General features: G+C 42.3%; 1 protein-coding gene across 2 annotated transcripts in view; it reads left to right on the top strand.

The window, feature by feature from the left end:
- The window catches only part of FAT3 (FAT atypical cadherin 3), a 616260-nt gene that overhangs the window by 572702 nt on the left and 24041 nt on the right, over positions 1-19517 (top strand). For both annotated transcript variants that reach the window (XM_070490463.1, XM_070490462.1), the window contains exons 20-22: positions 7587-7721; positions 9579-9736; positions 16192-16660. In XM_070490463.1, coding sequence (XP_070346564.1) covers positions 7587-7721; positions 9579-9736; positions 16192-16660 — 762 coding nt within the window. The remainder of the gene's footprint in view (positions 1-7586; positions 7722-9578; positions 9737-16191; positions 16661-19517) is intronic.

Here is a 19517-nt window from a genome sequence, read left to right as displayed (position 1 = left end):
GAAGAACTTAAGGAAAGCATTAGGCATTTATTGGAAAGGAGAGGTAATGGAATTCAATAAATGCCCCCACTCAAGACACACACACACACACACGCACACAGAGCTAGTATTGGCTGCTCATCAGTTTACCCTGGAAAGTCAGCAGATACAATAAATGGCCTTTCCCACCACTTGGTGGAATAATTAGGTTGATAAATAGAGGTAGCTGCCCATTCTGAGCTGTGTAGTAATATTTATACAGATTTGGCCTCAATATTCTATTCTCTTCCCCACTCGTCCTTCTCTCATGCAGATTTTTTGGGTCCAGTTAACATCGTTAGCATCTTGAACCAAAATGCTGACTTGCTTTGACAAAATGAAAGCAAACTTGAATTTAAAAAAAAAAAAGAAAGCAAACTTGAATTTTAGTGCCAAATAGGTACATTAAATTCTAGCCACCATGGATCATCATGTTTGAACAGAACTTAAAGAGGGGCAAAGTTCTGATGTCATGAGATAGCTCCTGGTGAACTTCAGATGTTCAGTGAACATTGGCACTTCAGTAAGAAAGCCTGGCACCACCTTAAACAAATGGAGAGTGATAGTTGCCCTCAAACTCCATAGGAGAAGGAAGAGGACAGAGCACCAGGGGCAGCCCGTGGGGCAGTGCTGATTGTCCATTTTTTACAATTTTCTTTGATTTTTCAAAATTCTGATATGGAAATATATCAAAAAGTAGACTCTTGTCGAAGAGAATGAAGTCCCCATGAGACATCGGAGTTCAAGAGCAGTGTGTTTATGAGAGTGATGGTGGAAGTGGATGCCTGATTTGTCAAATCCTGATTCAGATATGGAACACAGACTGGAACCTGGAGTTCCAAATAAAATGAATGGAGCATTTGCCATGGGTGAAGGACCATGCTAGCGAGAGTACAGCAGCAGCCATGCCCTCAACTGTGGGATATGGCACAGTCGTAAGGGTTTGCTCAGGGAGGTAAGAGGAACTCTGAAGCACATCACTGAAGGTGGTGCCACCTGAGCTAGGTCTGAAAGGATGCCTACATTAGGTAGATGATGGAGACGGATAGTTTCAGACTGAGAAGCATTAAAGCCAAGGCATGGAAGTGAGAATCAGTCAGCAATTCAGTGCACACATAAAGGCAGGGACAGATATAACAACTAACATTTATTGAGCCATGACCAGTTATTGTGCTGGTTTTCAAACATGTATAATTGCATTTAACCCTTACAATAACCTTAAAATGTGGGTATCATTAACTTCTCTCAAAAGTTAATGAAACTAAGACTTGGAAAGATCCATTGACTTGTGCTCAAAGTTACAGAGCAAAGTGAATGGCCAAGCCAGGATTCCCACCTGGCAGTCTTAACCTACTACTTCTGCACAAATGTGGAAGGAACTTGAAAGTCACCCAATCCAACCTCGCACCCACCACAGACATCCTGTTTACTATATTCTTAGCACAGTAATTCAGCCAAAGTTTGAACACCAGTGCCAGGTACTCACCACCTCACAAGATGGACTTGAGACGATCTTCTCCCTTATAGTGCACCAAAATACAACTTCCTCGTAATATCACCCAGCTCTACCCTTTAGAGCCACACAGAACCCAACCTAACTCCTCCTTACAAGCTGCCCCCTCAGATAGTTGTTATGACTCCTTGAGTCATCTTTTCCTAGACAAACAGCAGAAGTTCCTTTGCTTCTTGGCTGTAAACAAATAAGAACTGTGTAGAGTTGAAGGTGGTATAGCTGGGGCACAGAGGAGGCACAAATGAGGGAGTCCTCTGTCCTACTTGGAGGAGTCCATGAAAGGCATTAGAAGCAATGAGACTTGTCCTGTTGGGTCTTTGCCAGGCAAGGAATGCATTTTAAGCAGAGAGAGCAGTGAAGAGAAAGGCCCAGAGATTTGGGGCACCTTTTCATTTGCTCATTGACTCCCCAGTGAATTGAGTACTTTGCCAGGGCCTGGGGGGAGTACTAGAGATACAGTTGTGAGTGAGACTGGCATGGTCCCCATCCTCATGGAGCACAAACCAGCACCATACATTGGGCAAATGACAAGGAGCTCAGTTGGACTGGATGGTGGGGCATCAGGACAGTTCTGGGAAAGAATACCATGGGACAGGTAAATGGAACCTGTGATAGGCAGCCGTGGTAATGCCCTTCTAATGAGCACAATAAAATAAAATGATGAAGGCTTCTGTGAGGGAGTAAGATGCTTAAAACTTAGCTTTGATGAGTTTTTTAAAAGCGGAGAAAAATCTGAAGTTAAATTTGCACTTGGCCTGGGGTTCGTTAAGGCTAACTCTCAGGGGGGAAAGCCAACAGACCCAGTCTCAGTGGTTTTAAATAACCTTCAGCATTGTCTCTGAATTGTAACCAGGTTCCTCCTGCAACCTGGGAAGTTTCCATTTTCTTTCATAACAGATACGTCTTTGCAGATCGCTCGTCTCCAGCACACGAGTCCCAAAGTGCCAAGACAGTTTGGAGGTGTCTACCCTAGTGATGATACCAGCTTCTCAGTGGGTGGATATGCCCTTATATATTCCACCCACACACAGCTGCCCCAGAGAGGATGTCTTGAATGAAACTGCACTCAGCCGTTAGTGCAGTCATCCAGAAAATATGGCTGAGCCAAGCATACACCATTCCAGATGATTCTGTGCTTTTGGGAGAACCACAAGAGACCCTTTCAAAGCCAAGAGACCTTAGGAGAATGTGTTTTAAAACTTCATGCAGGCCAGGAATTAAGAGGGAAGTCTATTGACTTATGTGGCATTTGCCAAGACATGGCATCTTGGCAAAGTGTTTAAATTCAGGGTGTAGGGTGTTTACCATTAATTATTGGATTCTCAGTATAATCAAAAGGTTGAATCAGCTCAAAGTGGTAGCGATTATAATCACAGCTAGATACTGATGTAGTAGCTAAAGGCATCGACTTAATCCAGGTGCTGTGGGAATGCTGGGGACATGAGAAGAGTCATGATATGGTAGTGAGATCCTTCTAAAGCCTCAAGAGAATCACCTTTCTCCTCCCTGAAGTTTCTAAGGCTCTATCGCTTCTGCTCAAGTGAATTGTGTGTTGTCAACTCTGTAAAGTGACCTAAATTTTCACCTAAGCAAAGCTTCAGAATGTAGAAAACCTTCTTGTGGAGAACAGCCACATCACATGCACATTTCTCCTGGTGCAGAGGCTGTATGAGAAAGAACACTTCCACCCAAAACAAGGTAGTGAAGGCGCTGACACGTCCGCACATGGCCTGTGACATTGATCAATAAAAGGCTCAAGGCCTTATCTTATGTCTCCAATGCACGTAATATTTCATATCATCTATCAGTTTACAAATCATGAATCTAAGCCAAAAGGACAGCAAGAAAAAGATTACACTTGAGTTCAAGTCTCCGCCATGTTGCTGAGTCAAGTTAGTGTCTCCAATTTGGGGACCTTGTAGTAATTTGTTTTTACTCTCATGGTTTTTCTTTCAAGTTGCTTTCATATCCATTAACCCATTTAGTTCTCACAACTCTATGAAGCATCTTGATCCTCATTTTTCAGAAAAGGAAATCAAGACCTGGAGAAGTCAAGCAACTTGTTGGGGGCCACACAGTGAATAAATTGAATAACTAGTCAAGGTCAAAATCCAAGTCTGCTGCTTGTCAGCACAGTACCCTTTCCTGTTACACTACCCAGGCTTCCCATGGGGATCTGGGAAGGGGGAACAGAGATTTCTCTGCCTGCTTTATGATCCAACAGTTGCTAAAAATGTGTAATCCTCTGCCCTTCCCTGACATACAACAAATGGTGTCACTTGGTTTGATAAAGTGGGACCTTTCTCCCTTCATGCTCTCTCTGGCACCAAATTGATGGATGCCTGGAGATGCAGAGCATGTAGGTCTGGAGCCCCCAACCCCCACGCTGTCACTGATCATAGTGTAAGTTAATTAAACTTGGATTATTTAATGATAGTTAATAAGATAACTTCCTCCCAGAAGCCAATGGAAGCTGACACTGTTGTCTCTTAACTGTTACTCGGGAGCTGATGAGGCACTTTCTGCCACACGAGAGAGAGTCTTTAAGGCTCTTAACAATCGTAAGTATATGCACTTCCCTGGAAAGGGGCAACATAAACATAAGATTTCTAAAAACAGGTTAACCCCTCAGCATCCATTTAAAGCATACTGGATTTTAAGTCACTAGAGAACTTAGGACTCTGGCTGGAAAGAAGGTCATTATCCCAGGAAAGTGTTCCAGGACCCAGACCTGGGTACATCTAAGGTCAAGGGATACACAACATTGTTCACGGTTGGTGTCCAAAGGTCAAGTCCCTCTGACAAAATATATTTCAGAAAAGACCTAATTTCTTATGATAGTTGGTGGAAAGGGAAGAACTACAATATTGCATATGAGAGGATTTAGTTTTGGGAAACCTGTTTTTCAGTAACTAGAAGTCTTTCCCTACTTGGAATAGACTGTGGTTGGTGCACATGCTCACATCTGTCCCAGCTAAGGAGGCCATTACATTTAGTGACCTCCAGACTCTAATCTGCCTTCATACTTCCTTGAGCCACGATAGAACGGGCTGTGAGCAGAGCCAACTGACAGCAGCAGCTGGAGGCCAAATGTTTATGGCTACTCCTGTCCCAGACTGGGACTGGGGAGGAGGCCCCGGAGGATTTTTAAGGCATCAAGAGACAGATCCCTTGCCAAGAACTATCCCCTTTATCTTAAAAAACCTATTAAAAATAAAAAGGAAGAGCAAGAACCTACCAAAGTCAATGGCTGGTGGAAAGAATAGGAATATGCATTATTATGTATCTAATATTTATATTAAGATTATTAATTTTAGAATGCACTTATAAAATTATATTAATGCATTTTTATATATCCTCTAGCTAGAGTTTTGATAATGGGTAATGGATCTGACATAATCCATTAATTTAAAAGATAATTATATGAGTTCTATGGTTATGACACAAGGAAAGAAGAAGATGATCTGTGAGTTTGAACTCCAGGTGCTGTTCTAGGTGACTTTGTGCTTTAACCCAATATGAGATATGAGTGATAAAGAGAAATGTGTGCTAAGTACCAGGGCAGAACTGATAGTAGAAGAAAAGGCCAAAACACGTGAATAAAAGGTAAAAGCACTCAAATGCTGGATTCATTCTGAAATACAGTGTTTTGTTATATATACTTATACCTGGTTTTTTAAAAAGTGTTACCATAATTCCTACAGAAGAAAATAGTTTTGCTATCTTGGGTCTGAAAATTATCTAGCCCTCTTTTCCCCTTTGAAACAGTGGCTTTTAAATGGATTTTTGATAATGCAAGTTTTCTTAGCAATGTAGCCATTGCATTAGAGCAGAAAAGACTATGAATGCAGTATATATAGCTACTCAGAAACAGAAATTTATAGAAAGGGTATTCTTATTCTGGCTAAAATAGGACATGGAAAAAGGCATGACCATGGAAATGGAAAGTAACAGATTTTTTAAATATATAAACTACTGTTTCTGTGTCTAACTGGAAGGTAAGCTCCAGGTAATGCAGAGGTACATCTTTTTGATGGGATGCATTTTGTAATTCGTTTATGCACATTGCCACCTCTACTTGCCTGAGGTTAGCATTGGGCTTAGTTTGCATTTTTGAGCATGTACTAACTACTCAGCATTTAGGAGCCACCCAGCGGTGTGCAGGCCGCTAGAAACTGAAATGAAGCCACTCATGGAGATAGCAAAGAGTCAGCTGGTAGAGTTGTGGACTTAGCATGAATAAACATTAACACACGCATGCAGTAAAGCCACTAACTATGGTTGGTTCATTCCCATGAAACTCAGTTCCATGATACTCAAAGGATCTCATCCTTCAAGCCTGAGTTTAAAATTCTCCCTTCCTTTGCAAGGATTTCTGACATTCTGCCAGGAAATGCAATTGTTCCCTCTCTGATACTTCCATTGCATTTGCGTATCTCTATCAAAGCAGTTATCGTCTTGTATTATAATCATGTGTTTTCATTTTCTTTCCTGAGGGAAGGAAGGGGTGGGATCATTTCCTTTGATCTTTATATGCCCAGGCCTATCACCTCATTGGCCCTAAATAATTATTTGTTGAAGAATGCACCAAAAGTTGTTTAAAAAGTGGTTATCAAAAGCTTCTTGAAACATATCATAAGGTGGTTGAACAGCTGTTTTAAGTTCCATAAATACTGATAAATACGTGGCAGGAATAAAGATTTCTTGGGACGAAAATAGGAAGATGTATTTGGGGGCACTTATATCTTTTAGAACCATCTGTAGAGATCATTTCAAATTTTCAGTTAAAAATCCCTTCATCTTCTAAGACTTTGTAAGCTGGATTGTTGCCAAGAGTATCTTTTATGGCTAAGCTCTAAACCAGTGGAAAATAGGATTTATGAATTCTGAGTTTGCTGGTGCTCGTTATATTGCTCCTCTCAAGGATTACAGTTCTTAAAATGTTTATATGTAGTTAACATTAAACTTCTGCTGTCTCCCAGACAAAGAAATGACTGTATAATGGGACAAGATGCTTAATGATGAGGAAAGAGTTAGATGGAAAGGAGTATAATAATGGGCCAGAGTTCGCCGAGAAACAAAGCTGCTGATGTCTGGCGTGTTCTGGGTTCACAGAGAAGAGGCGCTCCTTTAGGCCACTGCTTAACCCAGTTGTGGGTTGTTTTTAATTTGTGTCTCCTTTCCTATAGTCCTTTTATCACTTAAACTCTTACCAGGATGAAAGTGGCCTAATTACATTTGATATATCCAAGACCTTTGAAAAGTGCACTTCCTTCAGTGGACCCACGTTCGCCATCACCGCAGTTGTGAAATAACTCACTTGGGTCCTGAATTCTGCCTTAATCAGTTAATCTGCTTTCCAGGATTTCCCTTCTGAGGGATTAACCTTTCATCTCACTGTGCTGTGAACATCGAACAGGTAGAAAGGAAGCCTTTCTTTGCCAAGGATAATTCTACTATTTTTGATAGCTGGCCGGGCACATTTACAGCTAATCAATAAACCAGCATGTAGCAGAAGGGATTAGGGAACAATTGTGCTTTCACAACTTAGAATCTGTCATACTTTTCTTTAGAAAAGTCTGGTTTTATCCCCCTCTGAAATCAACAGCTAACATCTTCTGAAGTCTACCCCCAAGTTTTTCAGGGCAGGAGAGGGGTGTAGAAGAAATCTAAACTCAAGTGATATATTCAGATGGCCACCAACATGCAAGAACCCCACTCCAAGGAATATACCAGAGACCGTGTACTGTGTGGTCTTTTTTCACCTGAAGTTGGTCCAGTCGCAACCTGAGCATATATTAGCCTGAAAGGAGGAGCTCCGTTGACACTTTGCACTTAACCGACTTCAGTCTGGGAGCGAACTTTTGGCAGATGCAGGGACATTTGATGGGCACCCACACCAGGTGAAGCCCATTCAGGTGCTCCTGCTTCTGGGTGACCTCTTTGTTTCTCAGCTCAGAGCCTGCAGAGCCCAGGTCTTGAACCAATCCTGTGCTACCTGGAGTGGAGGGTAATTCACTTTGTACTGATCATGCGTGTTCCCCCTTTGTCACAGGTGGACTGTGCCCGGGGTCCAACGATCCTTGTGTGGAGAAGCCGTGTCCAGGGGACATGCAGTGTGTCGGTTACGAAGCCAGCAGGAGACCATTCCTCTGCCAGTGTCCACCAGGGAAGCTCGGAGAGTGCTCAGGTGCACAGTGGGGTGGAATGACAAGGGTCTAATGTTGTTTTCCTGAAGCAATTGCCCTTGAGTAAACTACACTGCCCAAGCCCTTCCAGAAGACATTTCTGTCCACATGCAACATTTTCCTTTAGAATGGACCATAGCTAACATCCGCCGTCAAATACTTGGAATTTGTCACAGCTACAGCCTGTGCTAGGAAAAATGTAATGACTGTGGACTCCATATATAATGGGGAGACCACAACATGTGTTTTCAGTCATGTTGCATGGATGTTAAGGGTGTGAAGTTATGGAAAAGTGAAGGTTGTTAGCTAGGCAAAGGAGTCACAGGATCTACAGGATGGCCTCTGCTGTTTAGAGGGCTGGACAGATCCACAGCCACAGAACGGAGACCAACAGAAGGTAGAGCTGAGCCAATCCTATTGATCTTCTTTAGGGCAAGCCAGCACAGAGCACCAAATAAGCAGACTCTGCCCTGGACATGGGTAACTGGCTGCATGTCCCCAAAAGGAGAGGTGCTCACTTCTGTGTCTTAAAGAAAGAAAAGAAAAAAACTCAGTATTTATGTTTTTCAAATCCAAATCACCATCTGTTTCTGATCTCCACTCAATTTTAGGACTCCATTTGATTCACATATTCTCTTCCACTTCTTTCCTCTAAAAAAAGTATTATTCATTTTTGGTACCAATAGATCCTCTTTTTGTCAAAGAGTATATTTAAAATACAGACACACTGGTACCAATTTTGATCCAAGAAATATTTATTGAGTGATGATTATAAGAATAATTGTAGTGGGAATAAGAATTATTCCTAGTATGTACAAGGTACTTGCTAAGCATTGGGTTCTAGAAATTCAGCCTTTACAAAGAGAAGCACTGTTCTTAAAAATGGAAGCCAAAACTCTTTCATAGTTGTTTTTAAGAACAGAGGTGCCCCTGAAGTGAAGGGTTCACCAGCATATTTGCCTTTGAAATCATCTAAGGCTTAGAGTTAAAAGATACTTACACCGTCCCCACCCCAACACACACGCCGTGCACACAGCAGGTGGGTATGTAGGGTGACAGTAAAGCCTAGTCTCCTAACTTCAGATGTCACTTTTTGCCCATCTCCCTTCTCCTTTCTGTTTGTAAAACTCTTGATTGTCTTTGATTATCAACCATTTGGTGTATTTCCACACTTTGCACCTTTCACCCCAGCGAGACAGCTTTTCAGCCATTACTTTGCTTGTTAAAACATAAAGTTGGAGGCAGTAAAAAGAGGATGAACTCAGAATTGGGTGATGTGGGTAAGATTAAAGGTTCTGGGAAGGGGAGCCTTGAAATTAATTGTCAGAAGGTAGAACTGTGACTGCACATGACATGAGCTTCCTTTATATCAGTTACCTTCTCTCCACCTTAGTGCTAATGACCTAGGTTGACTATTTGGTGTTAGAATAGTTGGAGAATATGGATATTCTTTGAAATGGTTTTGTCTTTCCTTTGTTTCATGGAATTGAAAGTTCTTGAGTGCCTAAGTGACAGGTGGGCAAGAAAGGATATCTTTTAATAGTACTAATTTTAGAAAGTAGGAAATGGGAAGTTAGTGACACTAAGAAAATTCGAGTTATAGAATTTAACAAATTGCTCTTGGCATAAGACAACTAAGAGTTCTGGGCATCTGCCTAGTAAATATTTTTTTTGTTTGAAATTCGAATGTGACCTGAAATGGAGACCAGTTTTGAATCAAAATGGTTTCTCCTCAGTGCCTTCCTTAACTTCCCATGGGCTTTAATCGACTTGCTTGGTGGTTTGGGGGTGATTTCATGTGTTCCTGCTCATTTCTGCATGTTAAAAGTGTATATGTCTTCTCGTGATGGTCTTTTCAGGGCACACCTCTCTCAGCTTTGCTGGAAACAGTTACATCAAATACCGGCTTTCTGAAAATAGCAAAGAAGAGGACTTTAAGCTAGCTCTGCGTCTGCGAACCCTGCAGAGCAACGGGATTATAATGTACACCAGAGCAAATCCCTGCATCATTCTGAAGGTAATTAAAATGCATTATCTTTTCCTGCAGTCAGTTCTCATGTTAGTATTTTGGCTCTTGGATTGGGGACTGCTGAAATCATTTTGTCTTTTAAGTTCACAAGACCAGAAGCCAACTTTAGGGCAGAGGGGAGCAGCGGCAGAGCTGGGAAGTGTGCCAACACCCCATTTCCTTTTGTACATTCAGCTTCAAGATTGCCTCTGCACAGATTGGGGCATCTCTCTCTAGAGTGGGTTCAAGGGCTTGCCTCCTTTGAGCGGTAATCACTCAACAGTTCATTAGAATGTATCGCCTAATCAGTGCCACGGCAGGGGTGGTCCTTTAGAAAGATTGGCTGTATCCTCTTCTAGCACATGGTCTATCCCCATTGACCTCTGAAGGTAACTTCTGTTCTTACTCAGGGAGGAAGTTGGAGGTGTGGGGTATAGAAGATTCCATATGTCCTGTCATGACCCAAGTAGCCCAATTCTTTAAATCATTCCCAGCCTCAGAAACCCTCCAAAGGCAGCCAGATTTCCTTTAGAGAAAGTCTGGCATTTGTATTCAGCTCAGAGCTTCCAGTGCCTTCATGAAAACAACAACAGTAATACTGCAAGCTTTACATGCATCATTTGATTTTTGTTATAAAGTTAATATAATAAATTTGTTCTATATGATCAACCCCATTTGCTCAAGGAGAGGATAGAGATTCAGAGAGGTTAAGTTATTTACCCAAGGTTGTACAGCTAATAAGTGGCAGCTATTATAATATTAATTATAATATTATAATTATATGATTATTAATATAATTATTAATTATTGATATAATTAATTATAATATTAATATTATTAATAAGCTAATAAGGGCTTGAACCTGCACTCCAGTCTTTCTCACTCCATGCTCTTAATCTCCATTCTTTCCATAGCTCTCAGTCTTGCCACTCCAACTCATTTGATCAATAGCATGTTCTAGCATCTATAGATCATTGTGGGAAAGAGAAGGGAGAAGAATGAGGGAGACATGTTAAATATGATGCTATTCTCACCAGGTTGCTATACCAGCCCATTGTAAGTGCGTTTAGAGACATATGGAGTCTGTCCAGTAGGAAATGTGCATCCAAATGGAAATGGCTGGCAGTTTTGTTCCTTCCTAGTGTTCTATCACTAGGCTCAACTGGGATCATGGTGGGCCTTTCTAGCTTCTGTCCTTAGATTATTTAATAGGTCACATCCAAGTTGATTAGGTGGCCCAGGCTTTAATCCTGGAGGAAGAAAAGTATGTAGGACATTAAATGTCAGTGGCTTCTCCTATCACACAGACTTTTACTTCCCCACTTCTGGTATCGCCAGGTATTTCTTGGTGGCCAGAGTGAGGAAGTATGAAGTTGGAGTTTAAAAGTTGGCTACTTATGGGGAATCTCACACTATCCTTACTCATTCAACTCAGAGATAATTTCAGCTGTGGAAATGAAAGCAATGTTTTGAAAAGAAAACAAGAGAAGTACTGTGAATATGTAATTTTAGAAAGTAATGAATTAAAACCAGATATTCATAGTGAAAGAAGAATAATTCAAAACCTAAGTCCTGTCTTTATTCCCTCCTACCCCCTAAAGCAACCTGCCTTAGGTCAGTAGACCACTTTCTAAATAGCCCTAAGAGGTGGGGGTTTGTATAATTGCTTGGGAAAGTGCTCTGCCCATTTAGAGGTACCAGCTCCTGGGGACTCTGCTTGGATGTTGCTAACCTTCCTCTTTCCTCCTTCAAGCTTTAACAGGGCTGGTGGTTGCAGAACATCCTTATGAGTCAAATACTTTCTACTAGCAAATCTCTTACATAGTGTTAAGTTTGAGAGAGAACAAAAATATAGGACCTGAATGGCTTGATCCTAAAATGGAGCTTGTCATTTGACACTTCACTGGCAAGTGTCTAAAATGTGCAGATCCCTGGAGATGAGAAAGAAGAATAGTTAAACCTTTCAGGCAGCTCTAGCTCCTAAGGTGTATTGTATTTCATGAAACAAGCATGTTTCTGAAAGTTGTGTAAATTGAATCTCTGTAAATGGAATTCTAATAAACTAGGGATGGTTGCTATTTGAAGGAACCTTTCCATTCATTCCTTTGTGATGTGAATAATCACCCCCAATCTGTCTGTTCTCTAAGTTTGCTTTTCCTATGTTGGGTTTGCCCATAGCAGGACACAGCTGTAGTGAACTATTGCACATATGTATTCTCCTCTACAGTCGCCAGGAATGTCCACTTAGGGGATTTGAATCTGTTTGCTTAACATTTTCAGCCTCATGCAAGATTTAATTTCATTGGCTTTAGGTACAGTGTGTGCCTTGTACTTTAGTTCAATGACAACTACACTGAAATGCTTTGTTTAAATTGCACCTCTTGGTTGTTTATATTTTCCCAGTTAGAGCACATTCTCTAAAAAGTACTTAAGACAATCAATGGGGTGAGGGGCGCACCTTGAAGACAGTTAAGAATTGCACGGAGACCTCAAGAAGTAAAAATTCTCATGGACAAATAGCACTGCTGTCTCTCAGTAGCAATAAAGATGCTCGTTCTTCTGTTTACCATTGATACCCTGTTTACTTCCAGAGGAGATTCTGGACTTACCATAAACACCCAAATGCAATAAAATATAAGCACCATTAAGATGAAAACAAAAGGTTAAGAGCCAACAATGAAGTGGATAAGGGCAGAATATCATGGTTGAAAAATCTAGACCAAGGGTTGCTACTTCAGTTGAACACAAACCATAACTCTGAGTTTCCTGGCAGCCAAAGCAAGAATGAAAATGATGGTATAGGTTCTATGGCTCTCCTCAAACCTATAAAAAAAATGTCAGATCACCAGGAGACATTTGCCAGACACAAGTAACTTTTTCCCTACGCCTATCTTTTATGTCCAATATTAAAGCAAAAGCACAAGAAGTCCTTGGTTGTTAATCTAGAAACATCACAAATTTCTTCTTTTGGGGAAGTTCTAGATGACACATTGCTTCATTTTGATGATTCTCAGACATGGCTAGCTTAAGACCCCAGGGCTAAAGGGAAGGTGGTCAGGAAAAACTCATTTGGTTTTTGAAACAGCCCACTTGGAAGGACCAGATCTTTCTAACATAGATCAGAAGAGTAACAAAGAAGCTCCCCTACGATTCCAGAGTTTCAAGGCTCTGTAAAGAGTATCACTGAGAACTGCGTTAACATGTTATGATAATAATAAAATACCTAAAAATTAACAAAGTATTTTCACATACATATATTTTTTATTCTCACTGTCCTGTGCACAGATATGAGTGCCTCCTTTTTTGCCTGTGAGGAAACTGAGGCTCAGAGAGATCCAGTGACTAGCCCAAAGTGGATCTGGGCCTCTGACAGAGGCAAGCAGGTTGGGTGTACTAGAGGTATTTATCAAAAAAAAAGAGATTCACAAGGCTGGGATGATCATTCATTCATTCATTTATTCATTCAAAGTGTATTTTTTGAGCACTTCCTATGTGCCAGATAGCAATGAATGGCAACCATGAAAATAGGCTTTGCCTACTTGCCGTTGCCCCCCCCCCCTGCCCCCCCAGCACATCATTTCAGTGTCCTTCCTATGGGCTTTCCTCTACAGTTTCTATTAAATAGAAATCTCAATCTCTATTAAAATAGCTTGCCCTCTGATTTGAGAAACCTTTTTCTTCTTAAAAGAGAGACCCTTTAAAACTTGGTAAACACTACTCTGAAGACAGAGAAAAACTCAGTAAGATCAGAGCATAATTTTCCAGTATGAGAGGACTCAGATATGAAAGGGTTCTTTTCTCTCCCTAGCATAATATACTTGTGAAATAGCAAAAGATTCACTTTTTGCAAGGTAACTTTTGGCATCATTATCATCTAAACAAGGCCTATAATTCCAAACTTGTTGAATTTTGAAGATGCAAATGATTTTTGTCTTCAAAAGGCTGAGAATCACGTAGATCTGGTTTTCCATTCATTCAGCAGTGTTGTTGCTGTTATTCGTTTTTACTTCGGAAAGAAAAAAGGAACTTCAACAGGCTCAGTGTTAGTGTGGGATGACTCTATGTTCCTTAGTTTCAGAACTTTAACGTATGTGAATACATTACAGCTACATCAATTCTCCTGGGTGAGTTTGTAACTTGGTTATTATCCCAAGAGGTAGGAGGTGGGGTTGGAGAGGGGAATGGGCCAAGTAATATATTAATTGAATACATCCTTTTACAAAAACTTAGATGAATTGCACCCTTACCACCAGATTTTCCTTGATAGACTAGGGACACCACTTTGTAGCCATGGAACATAACAGCAGATGGACTGTGCCAGAAGAAGGCAGTCCCCAAAGTCACATTTGATCATTTTATTACTTACACTGAAATAAAAATATGGATATTATCCAAGAGTTGTCACGGGAGCAAGTATTCTGGTATGATTTACAATATCCACTCAGTCCATTTTGTTCAACCAAAAAAACAACAAAGGCAACACCATAGATTATACATGAAAGCTCTCTGAAAAGAAAATAAATATTTGTCTCCAGTCTTCTTACATTCATACATTTGCATTACAGAGCAGAGTAGGAAGGCTCTAACTCTGTACGGTGTGGCTAACCATTCTGCAGTAGACGCAGTCTCCTTATAAAATAAGCCACAGCAGTTGTCTCTGCTCTCCAGATGAGGGGTCCCAAACCCAGAGAAGCCAACCGATTCTCTCCAGGTGACCTGGGGTGGTAGATGACAAAGCCTGAATTGGATTCCTCACTCCTAAATTCCCAAGGCTCTGCCTGGTTCACAGAGCCCCCAGCCTTCCACACATTTATGTGGCATAAACTTTGTATGCAGGAAGAGAGGCTGCCAGAGAATCCATGGAACCACAGAGGCAGAAATGAGAGTCCCAAGGATTAGTTGTCTGTGGAACATACTGAAGCATAGACAGAGAAATACTCCATTTGTGAGATGAGTGACGCTGTGATAATCCCAAACAGGTCTATCATCAGTCAGAGACATTTTGGAAAGACTGGGTCAGCCTATTTCTATGAATTCTTTTGATATTTATATCTCCTTAGCAATTAGTGACCTGGGAGGGCTGTCTTCCCTTCCCTTCCACCTCCCTCCCTCAAGTTGGTGTTCTCTATCCGGGTTTTGGCATAGACCACTAATGTCAGCAGATCCTAAAGGAAAGCCAGCTTCCCTTGCAGGACTCAGATGCTGGCCTCCATAAGATCCTTTTGCTGGGTCATAGACAAAGGCCACAACAGTAGCTTTTGTTTCACAGTTTCTGGCTATGAATCCTTTCATGGCCCAGTATTAATTTGTCGGCCCTCATTCCCTGGATCCTCAAGCCACCTTGCGTTTCCGAGAAATGTAGATGAGGGTGGACAACAGAGATTCAAAGGCCACCCTGTCTCCTCAGCAACAATTGAACCTGGGTCTCCATAGGGGACTAGTCTCCACCCAGTAGCTCTCAGCCAGCCACTATGCTTCAGGAACACACACTTTCTTCCTGAGTTTAATGTCCCCCTGGGGTTAGCCTCCTGGGGAGAACTTGGATGCCCTCACTGCACCAGTGCAATCAAAGAAGCAGGCAGGTCTCCATTGTAGTTGACCTCCATTGCAGGGGCTGGGAGTATCCAGAAGTTTGAACAATTAACCAGAAGATCCTTCTGGAAGCCCAGGTGTCATTAAATATACATACATTCTAAGCAAATGGCCAAGCCCTGGGCACTTTGTGAGATAATCTTAACCTAAATGATGAGAGGCAGTCCTAAAGAACTATTTTAAGAATATGCTAGTGTTTCTATGGGTTTTAAAATCTTAAATATATATGAAGCTGAGAACTCAGAAATTTTTTATTTCTACCTGGCCTCTTTCTCTCCCCTACCACACACTCACACATATTCACTTGGGGAGCATATATGTATTTGTGTGCTTACTTGACTTATGGCCATCTCTCTCACTAAAACATAAGCCCCATGAGGGTGGACATAATAATTCTTTTTGCTCAAGTGTCTCCCTAGCAGCTAGCCCACTGCTTGGCACATAGTAGATGTTCAATAAATTTTGTAAATAAATAGTAATGAGTTCACAGAAATCATTCTTATGGTGGTAATAAGTAAGAAGGGTACAGAGACCCCTAAACAGACCCGTAAAGGAGATACTGCTGTGAATTTTTAAAGGGTGAAGACCCAAAGAATAGGAACATTCTTAAATATAATTGTGGATTTCTGAAGCTGTGCTCATCTTACTAATTATAAGAAGATTTGTGAAACATCAGCCATGCATTTGCATGGCATATAATGGGGAGGAGGAGAGGTTGTTAAACATCAAACCACAGCAGATTTATGACTGGATCAAAATCAATGTCCATCCTAGAGCCTTCTTTTGAAGCCCTCGGGCTGGTTGGGAAGAGGTGTACAGGAATCTATTGCCAGACTCATTAAAAAACGCTCTGGTGTTGGTTCCCCGCACAGATTGTGGACGGTAAGCTGTGGTTCCAGTTGGACTGCGGCAGTGGCCCCGGCATCTTGGGCATCTCGGGCCGCGCTGTCAACGACGGGAGCTGGCACTCGGTCTTCCTGGAGCTCAACCGCAATTTCACCAGCTTGTCCTTGGACGACAGCTACGTGGAGCGGCGCAGGGCGCCCCTCTACTTCCAGACGCTGAGCACCGAGAGCACCATCTACTTCGGGGCCCTGGTGCAGGCGGATAACATTCGCAGCTTGACCGACACGCGTGTTACGCAGGTGTTGAGCGGCTTCCAGGGCTGCCTGGACTCGGTGGTGCTGAACAACAACGAGCTCCCGCTGCAGAACAAGCGCAGCAGCTTCGCGGAGGTGGTGGGCCTGACCGAGCTGAAGCTGGGCTGCGTGCTCTACCCCGACGCCTGCCAGCGCAGCCCGTGTCAGCACGGGGGCAGCTGCGCCGGCCTGCCCTCCGGGGGTGAGTGCGCCTGCGTCCCGGGGCAGGGGGCAGACGGGAGGGGGGCTAGACCAGCACGGGGCCTCTTTCTCACAAGTGTAACCAACCCAAGTGCTCTCCCACGGGGGAGTACTCACCCAAGATGCTGGCTGACCTTCTTAATCCCCTTCACGAAAATCGCATATCGTGACAATGACAGGAGTCTCCAGTTTAGTCAATCCGCTTGCGGCATCCCACGGTCGCCGTGCGGTGACCACAGGAGCTCAGAGAGGCTATCACGGCTGCCCCTTCCCCTGCACACCCCACACCCTTCCAAGCCTCAGCCTCATGGAGGAATAGGACCCCCTTTTAAGTGTTTGCTCTCTTGAGCCACCTGCATGTCACTGCAGAAGGATCGGTAGCACTCTGAACTATGATGTGCACACACAGTCCTTTCACATGGAGACGTGTAACTCTACTGGAAGCTAAAGGGGGGGTGTGGGTGAACCCACCACCCCAAGAGTAGAAATATAGCAGAGATGCTTTGGAGTATGCTTTTGTAATGTGTGTATTAAAAATAAGTTTAGTGACCCTCTCTAAAGGACTTGAAAGTCAAGAATAAGGAGAGGGCAGTTCACATGAAATCTCAGGACAGGTGAAGTCAATGAGGGCATGATGCTTTACCCTCCCAAATTTTTTACCCCGAAGATACTCATGAAGAAGAAAGAACAGGGTACAAACCAAAAGGATTTATAGAGGGTTTCTATTGTTTGAGAGAAAAGCCAAGATTATTTAAGTCCTGGGAGTGTGAAGATGAAAGAGTTCCTGACTTTGCCCAGATGCAGCGTCTGTGTTAACGTAAACTGGGTCAGGCACTCTCCTGGTTGAAGGCTTTGCCCCCTCCCAACAGCCCCACCGCTGATTCTACTTCAGGCCCTTTGCAGTCTCTCAGTGGTAGTGTGATTAGCAAATTTAAACCTTCCTCACAAATCACTTCGAAATTCTGCTGTGTGTGTTACCATCTAACGGTCATGAAACCCAACTCCAAATTTAGAGTCCATTTTATTATTAGAATGTTATAAACTGTCCATGAAATGATGCACTGCCGAAATACAGACACCAAAGTTATTTAGACTTGCATATGTTACTGCCACAATGAGGGCCAAGTGCCCTGGGGGGAAATTTCTGCCTTCTCGATTTAAGAAATCTATTTGCTGTTTTTACTGTCTCAGCAGTATATGTAAATAAAGGGTTGTTATGGTGCCATAATTCCCGAATGATGGGCAGTAACTATACTTCAGTGGTTCTATAAACCAGCCCATTATGACAAGTCATGGCTAGTTTTTCACCAGGCAAAACAATTCTGCTAGTATGAGCCACCTACGATATATAAAAGGAGCATATAATTAAATTGGGTTGAAATAGAACACCACTCCATGTCAAATGCTGGGTACACAGCCACAAATTGTAACGTACTTTTAAAGATGGCAGGACGTTGTTTTTGCTGGCAAAGCCATGGCCTTCCACAATGGGTTATCTTTAAAATAATAATAATAATCACTGTATTAAGGAAAAAGACTGGAATCTTGCTCTTCAGTGTGCATTTTAATTTTTTTAAAAAATTGCCATGAAATACTTGAGCTTCATATCTACTACAAGAATATTAATTAAATGACTATGACCCAAATCAGAAACAGCAATTTTCCTCTATTTTTTAATCTCATTTGGTTTAACCAGATTTCAGCACTGGGACCCACTTGCCATATACTTTTTACATGGCCTAAGGAACTTGCTTTCCCCTCCCTATGGGCCCAACCTTGCCTACAGAGCATGCTGTCTTGTACTCCTCCTTGTCCCCTTGCTCCCTACGTCCCTCTAGGACTGGCCTGGGAATTGGCATTCCACAACAGCTACTCTTTCTTCTAAAGTGCTAGACCCTCTTATCAGTTCGTCTCTGCTTTGTACCTGGGGGTTTATGTTTTCCTAAAATGAAGAAAGTGTCTTTCCTCACCTCCATCTACACAACTCCCCTCTCTCAAGCCTACTGCCTCTCTTAGTTGAGGGGGCCTGTTGATCCTTAGCAGCCCCCAGGGCATGGTCCAGATGGGGAAATCTGGGACTCTCATGCATAGCAGTGCTGAGCCCAGGGCTAGCAAATTCCTTACCACTCAGCAGGAAATCCAAGAAGAGGGCTTCTCTTGCTTCCCTGGGGAGTAGAAGGCAGAAGATTCCTCCTCGATGGGTGAGGAGGTACCTACCTGCTTCCTGGCTATCAGAATAAAGGCTTGGCTTCTAAGAAAAGAGGAGAGAGACTCTATTTTCTTGCCCCATTATCTGTTCATATCAGAAGAATTTTTGTTAGGTCCCTGTATCGTATCTGCAAATTCGCAAAATGGTGCCAAATAGCAGGGAGAAAAAAGCAAGAAAAGAAAGAACCGACAATTTGGTCTTTAATTTGTATCTATGAAACTATATAGCTAATGATAAGGTTGTTTAAAATAAAGGAAAAATAATCTTAGTTGTGAGTGATGGTTTTTAAAGAACAGTAAGACTGAGTCATTAACGAAAGAATATTAATGCCTTGAAGAATTCCCCCTGGCTATCAGGGATGTCTAATGACAGGGAGAAAGTCTTGCTTCCCCAGATCAAAGGCTAGGATGCCTGCAGTATTCAAAAAGGAAATTTGGGCTAGAGAAAGTAGAATGAGGTGCTTACACTGTGACTCCATGCACGTGAGAATCTTCATAACAAAAGTGAATTGTTTGAACGTCTTACTGTTACTGGAACCCTGTGCTATATGATGCTCTAAAATTCCAGGACACATATCTTAGCATAATCATCCCCTTGACCATTGAAGAATGCAGCACCGTTGGTCATTGGCTTTCGTGGTGACAGACTC

The sequence above is a fragment of the Equus asinus genome, chromosome 20 (genome assembly GCF_041296235.1).
Source record: "Equus asinus isolate D_3611 breed Donkey chromosome 20, EquAss-T2T_v2, whole genome shotgun sequence".
NCBI lineage: Eukaryota > Metazoa > Chordata > Mammalia > Perissodactyla > Equidae > Equus > Equus asinus.
Note: the sequence above shows the minus strand (reverse complement) of the source record. Positions and strands in the feature narration are given on the sequence as shown.